General features: G+C 40.6%; 1 protein-coding gene across 3 annotated transcripts in view; it reads right to left on the reverse strand.

Annotated features, from left to right (window-relative positions):
• CEP43 (centrosomal protein 43) overlaps nucleotides 1-8,815 on the reverse strand; it is a 32,286-nt gene extending 23,471 nt beyond the window's left edge. For all 3 annotated transcript variants that reach the window (XM_080615437.1, XM_080615435.1, XM_080615436.1), the window contains exons 1-2: nucleotides 8,132-8,815; nucleotides 2,026-2,079 (exon numbers count right to left, since the gene is read on the reverse strand). In XM_080615437.1, coding sequence (XP_080471563.1) covers nucleotides 2,026-2,079; nucleotides 8,132-8,221 — 144 coding nt within the window. In that variant the 5' untranslated portion in view covers nucleotides 8,222-8,815. The remainder of the gene's footprint in view (nucleotides 1-2,025; nucleotides 2,080-8,131) is intronic.

Raw genomic sequence — 8,815 nt, forward strand, 5'->3', positions numbered from 1 at the left:
CCGGTCAGATCTGTCGTTATTTCAACCCTTCGTGCCCCACGTTGGGTGCCAAAAAGAACTGTCTTGGTTTAAGCCCAGGCCGTAAATCAGAACCACGCAGTCCACTTTCCCCCCCCCCCCACTCCCCAGAGGGATGGGGAGGAGAATCAAAAGAATGTAACTCCCACGGGTTGAGATAAAAACAGTCCAGTAACTCAGGTATAACACAAATCACTACTGCTGCCACCAATAGTAATAATGATAAGAGAAATAACAAGGGAAGAAAATATGATACCGCTCGCCGGAAAAGAGCCCGACCGAAAAGAGGACGTGCCCTTCCGGGTAGCTCCCAGTTACATCCCCGGGCATGACGTGCTGTGGTATGGAATACCTCTTTGGCTAGTTTGGGTCAGGCATCCTGTCCCTGCTTCCTCCCGGCCCCTCCTCCTCCCTGGCAGAGCATGAGACTCACAAAGTCCTTGGCCAGTCTAAACATCAGTGTTATCAGCTGTTCCTAGGCCAAAAGTCAGAAACACAGTGCTGCAACAGCTACTAAGAAGGAGAAAAACTGACTGCTACTGCTGAACCCAGGACACCAGATCACAAATCTATATAAATTAATCTGAAAGATATTATGATAATGTTTTTCCTCCCTTGTTAAATTTGCTATCTTCAGCTTTTATTTTTAAACAGAGATAAATCAGTGTGGGTTGTCAAAATTGTTCAGGGATATTTCAAACCAAATTCTAAATGCCAATCCTAACATATCAAAATATCCTGGGTAAGAACCTAACTTCAAGAAAAAAGGACCTGTTATAGGTATTTATTACTATAGTCATAAATGCTAACACACACAATAAAGCACTATGCAAAAAAAAAAAAAAAGAAAAAAAACTCATGCTTAATATTTAGGTATTCAGAGTAGAGATAAAGATTAATATATTTCCAGTGTCTCTATAGTATAAAATTAAAATAGGATACATCTAAGCCTTTCAAAGAAAGGGTGAGCCTAGATCAACTGCAGCAAATCTCTCTTCAGCTGTACTATTCTCCAGATAGTCTGAGGCTGTTCCCTGGGTACTCTATAATATGCTGAAGTTTCCCACAAGAGATGACGCTGCTCTGCTATTACCACTCTTTCACTGTCTTCTTCAGCAACCCTGGGTTAGATTTCTGGAACAGGGAATCTTACACCATAGAATAACTACTGCTCTTCCTTACTAATGTTACAATGATATCTATTTCATTTGTGCCATTTTCCGGCAAGAGCACAACCATCTAACTAGTAGATGATAGGCCAGTTTTTCATTCCTCTCTTCTGAGAGAGAATGGATATAAAATACCCTCTCCTCTCTAGCTCTAGAGAATGGAAAGACACAGGAAACATGGTAATGCTAGAAGTAAAGGGGTCACAAAACTTGCATCTGCATACCTCAGCAGTATTGTTACTTAATCATGCTAGTACAGCATACCCTTAATATTATTATATTGTCAAGGTATTAGTACACAGCCCTTCATTCAAAATTCTTCCCTTAATATAATCAAATTATCCTGAAGTAAGCCTACAACATCCTTATGAGAAATACCAAAAACATTACCATACTTGGCAACTTACTGCATTAAACTGCTTTCACAATACACTTGTCAAAAAAACAAACAAACAAACTACACTATAATATTTTAAATTTCAAAAGACATTAATCTGGTTTTATCAGGTCTTGATCAGTCCACGAGATATGTTTTATAAAAAGTATTTGATAGAAAAAATATTCAGTTATTCTGGTCAACTGGACTGAAATAATATAAAACCAGTAGAGACAGTAACTTAAAGCTACAGTTTCAAAGCGCTATATAACAACTCCTATTTCTAAACATCAGAAAACACTCTGACAGTCCTGTTAAGAGTTCTTTAAGCATCATGCTCTTATGCAGCAATAATTTTCTTTTGTTAATTTCACAAATAAAGTATTAAAGTTATTGTATTTAATTTTACATGAAGAACTGTCAGGGTGCTGGGTTTTTAATTTATTTTTAAGGCCCTCTTACCTCTACTTTCTCTTGTTCTTCCAGTGCCAAAAAAACCGCTGCTCGCAACTCTGCCTGTCAAATAAAAAACAAAATAAACTGCATTTGTACAAGAACTGGTTTTACTATGTAAATAGAATGCAAAAAGCCAGCAAGTAGCTTAACAGCTATTTGTTTCTCCTAGAGCAACTTGGCAGTGCTTGTAATCTACAGAGCAATTAAAACACTTAACATTACAGTGTGACCTGAGGCTGGGAAAGAAGTTTTCAGTTTGAGAACAACAAGGGGTTAGTGGAAGGAGTGTTTGATGCAAGACTTCCTAAATTATTTCTTCATACACAAAAAAAATCCAAATTAGCTACATTATCTTCTATTAGTTTCTTCTGAGAGTTAAAAATCCAGCTCTTTCAGGCAGCTTTGAAACACCTACCTTTCATTTACAATTTGTTCAGCAAACATGAACAAATAGCTTATGATAATACATTTTTTAAAGTTAATGTTAAGATATACAAATCCCTGCAATTTCTTGTCAGATAACACCCAAAGAAACTGAATTACTCAAAGAAAACGACAAGGAAAAGACAGCATGATTCCAGTCAAATACTCCTGTAGTGAGGTTTTACTTAACTGATTTTTAATATCTTAAGGATCAGAATTCTTCTGAGTACTATCCTGAATGTTTAAGCTTAAGCCTAAGCCTGGCCTGTTTTTTTAATTTTTTTTTTTTTTTAACACTACAGTTTCTCTACTTCTTCCTTTGAACATATCACATGGACAACACATATTACATTTGATGATGTAGTTTGCCACTTTAATCAACTCTTAATCTGACATTCTGAAGTAGCCAGTAGATAACACTGCCATGATGAAATATAAATGGCAGTGCTACTCTCTGACAGGTTTCTCAAGAGCAAAGAAAGCAAACTTTTAAAGAAAGATTAATTTCCATAGCTAAGAATAAAAACAGTATGAAGAGCATCTGGATTTTCTCACATACATTACGAAAGGTAACTAAACATAGATTACTCTGTGACTGTTCCCTCCCACCAAAAAAAAAAAAAAAAAAAAAAAAAAAAAAAAAAAAAAAAAAAAAAAAAAAAAATTCCTTCCATGGGAAAAATAAGATAAACGCTTCCTTTTTAAGGAGAACCATCTTTGGACACCCTTTCAAAGAATACAAAGTAATAGGAAATATTTTTAACTCTCTTGCATTGTAAGCGTAAAACGCTTACCACAATTGTATGCAATGGTCATACAGACACTGTTAAATTTTTTCATGTGCTGGGGTACAGTATTCCACCAGCAAATCCTCTTACAACCCATTAATTTAAATGTTATCTTACAAAATCAGTTTACATATAGCTTTCCAACCAATAGCTAACAACTTGATTATTTAGTCTTATGTCAGTATGAAAAGTTTCAGATGACTACAATGATCACTCCTTTCCACTGATGCCACTGAAACCAAGTATACTTACATAAAAGGATAAGAATACCAACACAGCATTTGTGAAACAGACTGGCTATTACAACTGTTCAAAATAAAAGACACCAGCCATGACTCGTGGGTAGGGGTAAACCCCTTTAAGGGTCTGGATCATGAGACTGTAGAACAAAGCTGTCTGAAAGTGGTTGCCATTACACCAGCCAATTCAGTGTCTGACTGAGATAGCAGAACAATACCACAATTATCATTGCTTTTCACATAACTGATTATTTGCCTGCTCCACTCCTCTAAGTCCAACCCAGAAGCTTTTAAATACCGATTGAGGTGCTTTCCTTCCACTTCTCATTATTTAATGACAAGGTGTCAATTTCTCCCAGATGCTGCCATTCCCCAGAATAGCAGGTTCACCTTCATACATAGGTAGGTAGCATGTCCCTTGAGTTATCTTTTATTAAGGCATTTGTCTTTTATTGTGCTATAACACACCTGTCCGGCACTTAAACAAGACAGCTTATTGTCCTAGGACAAATTTCTGGGCCCCAAAGCATGTAAACACATTAGTAACCAAGATGACCTAATAAGCACTAAGTACAAACTGTGGATAGGGCTTATCCTTGCCCACTGGTCTCCTTTGCATAGCTATGCAATTCACTTGCAAACATCCCCGATATCCCAACACCTTCCAAAAAAATCTCGGTAAAATTTTTCCTACCTCACTTTACTCATATGTTCTATTCCTGAAGCAGTATCTTAGATGAACAAGCAATGGCTTCACAACACTGATCTCAATATGCTATGGAATACTAGATGAAAAAGTGGGTCACTTTAATTTCATGAAATGCTTTGCACACACACAGTTGAGCATAACATTGTGTGCCAGTTGACAAAGCCTTGCTGTTCATTTCATGCATCTCTCAACATCATTTCTACAAACCCCTGGAGTCCTGCAGCTTTTACAAAGGAAACCCTGGAATTTCCCCCCGCCCATCAAAGACCCACGAGCAGAAAACAGAACATAAATTTCAACTTCAAATGAACATATTGCCACCTTTCTTAAGCAGCTGAACGCATAGTTTTTGATGCCACATGCACGCAACTTCCTGCATTCCCCAAGAAATTAGGGGTAGGCAAGCTCAGCAAGTGTTAATGAGAAAGACATTCACTTCAGAGACCTGCAAGGGGCCTAGCTGGAGGTGCAAAACCCCAGCAAAACTCCAAAAAGCCTGCAAGCTTTCATTCACAAATTGTTACTAACACATGCAGCAGTGTGGTTAAATACACATTTAGGGCAGGGAAACAGTTAAAGTAATGCGTAAGATTTTGGAGGGTAAAAGAATGTATCACTGCTGAGATAAACTGTTTACAGATATTCTAGGCAAAGCACAGGCATGTATAACTGAGATGTGCTCCAGTGCTATAAAAGAACCCTGTGCACATACAAGAAAATATCTCTTGCGTATGTAAAATTTACCAGCACATGGACATAGGCCTGCACAATTTTCAGCATCTCTTACTTCCTATACTCTAAAATGACTGTCATATACCTCAATGGATACAGAGCAAGACTAGCAGAGCATTGAGGAGTTTAACCATTGGTGACCATCCCAGGCCAAAACCCTGTGTGCATCAGGCTAAAAGCCCATACCAGTTTATATACATTACAAATCTGAAGTTTGTGACAAAGTGTGAACAGCACTTCACTAACTGTGTTATTCAGTACCCTCCCTGTCACTCTTCTGCAGTCAGTAAGGTTCTCATCCTTGAGCATGTGGCAGTGTGCTCCTCCCTCCCTGCTTAAGCCCTAGCCACCAAAGCAAAATAAGATAACAAAGGAACACAGTAAGTAGCATCATGGTTCTTCTTCCTCTTATGAAAACAGCTTCCCTAGCAAAGAGAAAGATCATATTCTCTTCAAAACAGAAGAGCATTTCTATTTCTAACAGCATGCATCACACACCATCAGTGATAATTTTCACTAAAGTACAAGCATCCACAGTTCTATTCTGTATGTTGACAAAATTTATTGGAAGTAGTCTTATCCATCAGATTAATTCCAATGATTAACAAATTACAAATATCTATGCACACTGCAGGTCAGAGAAGACAGGAAATTCTCAACTGCAAGTGGCAAACATTACAGATCTTCTAGTTTTCATAATATGACTTCATTAAGTATTTCAGTGCTCAGCATCTAAGGTCAACAAAAAAACTGTTTTCTCAAATTAAGAAGAAACTTATAAACTGCAACCCATTGTAAAATCAGGTTGTATTAGAAAACAAAGGCGTCACCCTTAAGTTTCTTTCTAAAAATCAGTCATTATGTTACAAAATGTATTAGCTGACAGTTTGATACATCCTATTCACTGAAATAATTCATTTAGAATTCTAATCCTTTCCAGCTGCCTTTACCTATAGTGCTTCATACCAATTCAGTTATATATGGACCATATATTTGTCTCTTTAATATATCCACTTCAATAAATCTCAAAGACATTATTATAGTTTATTATTACCAGATTATACATCTTATACACCTGCACAACTTTCAGGTTAGCTTTCTAACCTTATCCATCTTGAAATAAAATGGTCAGTACTCATTCTGAAGTACAAGATAAACAACTGTTTTGATAACACGTAAACATTCATTCAGTTCTATCACAATAGATAAATGCTGCTGATCACAACTGTGTTTCATTTATTTTAATGGATGTATGATTACAATTGTTTGTTTGTTTTTAACGCATGGTATGTAATTTCAATTAAAAGATGACAGTTTAAGAGTCTTCAACCTTAATTCTTTTGGAAGACAATGGACTTTTTGCAAGGTACTAGCAGAACAAATTCTGTCAAGGAATAGTCAAACTCACATGCCAATTAAGGTTTACTGCTTAGAAAAAACACCAAGAATCCCTCAAATGAACATCCTTAACCATAAGCACACCAATTATTAAACAGTAACTTCAAGCATTAAAGAAGAGATGGCCTAGGGTGGTCACCAGAGGTTAAACTCCTTAATGTTCTGCATCTACTGAGGTATATGCCAGTCATTTTGGAGCATAGGAAGTAGAGATGCTGAAAGTTGTGCAGGCATGTAAGAGATATAATCTGGTAAGTAGGATGCAGCTTGTACTTTTCCAAGTCAATTGCTAGCTTGCCTTAAGGATACCTTACACCATACTGGATTTTGCACACTTTCAGCATTACAGAATAGTGAAAACTACAATAAATATATTTACACAAAACTCAAACTGTTTTACTGAACCACAGTACAAAAGCTTGCATACAACACAAAGACAAGAATCAAAACACTACAGCTCATGTGGTCAATACGATCCAATTGGCTTGTAATTTTTTTTAATTATCATTGTATTATCACCATATTTTTATTAGTTAATACTATGTGAGAGATTAACAGGTACCCAAAAGGCCTATTTGACATTCAGCTAGAAAAAAGGTCTCCCTACTCAAAACACACTTACATGCAATAGAATCTTCATCTACCTTCAGAGTTTAAACAAGGATTATCCATTTGAAATGCAAGAACGATATATTTTTAATTCTTTGCTGAAAGGTATGACAACCAGCCCAAAATCCAGTGGTATAAATCATATTATACATGCAGAGATGCTCTCACTTCCACTACCCATTTCAGCTGTTGAGCTGTTCCTCAAATATCAGCAGTAATCACTCACCTCTTCAAGGCTTAAAATATTACAGTGTGGATAAATAACACCATCCTTGACCTGAAATCCAAACTTCATTTCTCCTTTAGTTTGGAAGGGAATGTAGCACTTCTTAAGCTTCTGTATCTGTATGGCTCTTTGCTATATACAGTAATTACTGCTGAAGGCTTCTAACTTGAACAAGAATTCATGGAACCAATTTTCACATCGTTTCTCTCACAACCTCAGGCTACCCCACAGTCTTGGAAGTAGTGTATGCTCTACCGTAACACTATCTTATAGACTTTTTTAACATGGCATTATTTGCTCCCTGCAGGCGGGCAGCATCCCCCTAGAGTTTCCAGATTTAGCCTCCGAAACACAGCTCAAGCAACCCACGCACAAGAACAACGTTTAAACAGCAACCCTCAAGAACTCCTGCCTGGAATTTTCAATAGGGGCTTTTCAAATCGAAACAGGGAGAAACTCTACCCACCGTGTCCCACACCACCCGGCAGCTGAATGCTTCCAGCGGGTTTGGCAGCAAGAGAGCTCCTGCGGCCACACGGTATCTACGAGGGCGAAACCATAAAGCCGGGCGACAGGCTGCCTGCGGCGGCTGAGAACTGCTTTTCCTCTCCGCGCCCGGGTGAACCTGCGAGTCCTGCGGCCGCGGGCAGTCCTCATGCGGCGGCCAGGCCTCGCGCCCACGCCTCCGCGTCCCGCGTGTACCAGCTCCAGCACGTGAGGCAGGCACTGGACGCGGCTCCGCCGAACCCAAGGCCCAGCGACCGCTGAGCGCACGGGAAAAGCAGGCGCCACCGCCAGGCCGCGACACCGAGACAGGGCCCAGCCGGCAACACCAGCTGGAAACGGCAGCGAGAGGGGACGAAACCCGTGAAGCCTCAGCACCCCACAAGGAACCCCATGGGGCCGTTAACCGCCTCCGCTACCAGCCAGGGCTCCCCCCTCTCCACTGAGCGACATGTGCGCAGACGAGAGACTCTCCTTCCCCCACCTTGATCTTATTGAGCACGCCACTGCTCTCCAGCGTCTGCACCAGCAGGTCCCGCAGCTCCGTGTCCTCCTCCGTCGCCACGGCAGCCATCTTGTTTCTCCCTGACAACCGCCCAAACCGCGCTAGCGGGAGCACGGGCCCAGCAGATTCGCCTCCGCTCCCGGCAGCGGCACCGATCCAGCGGTGGGCCCGAAGAAACAAGGCGCGACGGGCCGGCCGTAACCCTCAGCGTCGGTCCCGAAGAGGACGTAAAGCAGCCGTGGCCACTCACTGCCTCTGCTGTCCGCAGCGCCGGGAAACTGCGGCGGCCAACAAGCAACACGGCCACCGGTACTGCGAGTAGCGGGCGGGAAGTTTAAAGCGTTAACGGCTAAGCGGCCGAGCCGGTCGCCCCAGGAGCTGCCGCTTGGCCCCTCCCTTCCCATAAGCGGGAGGGGAAGGGCACTATAACGGATTTAAGAAGTGAACAGTCTCCCCTCAGCATTGAGGAGAATGTTGTACTTGTTCTCTGATGGGCGGCAGGCTGCGGGTGCGGTCTCTACACTTGAACGCACACAAGGGCAGTGGCGTTGAATAGTATTTAAAAAGGTTTCTCGAGTCCTTGTTTTATAATAAGCACGTTGATTACGTTAGATGCGTATGGTGGTGTCGTCGCTGTACACGGCTTTAACGTTATTGTGCCTT

The sequence above is a fragment of the Psittacula echo genome (genome assembly GCF_963264785.1).
Source record: "Psittacula echo genome assembly, chromosome: 4".
Classification (NCBI taxonomy): Eukaryota; Metazoa; Chordata; class Aves; order Psittaciformes; family Psittacidae; genus Psittacula; species Psittacula echo.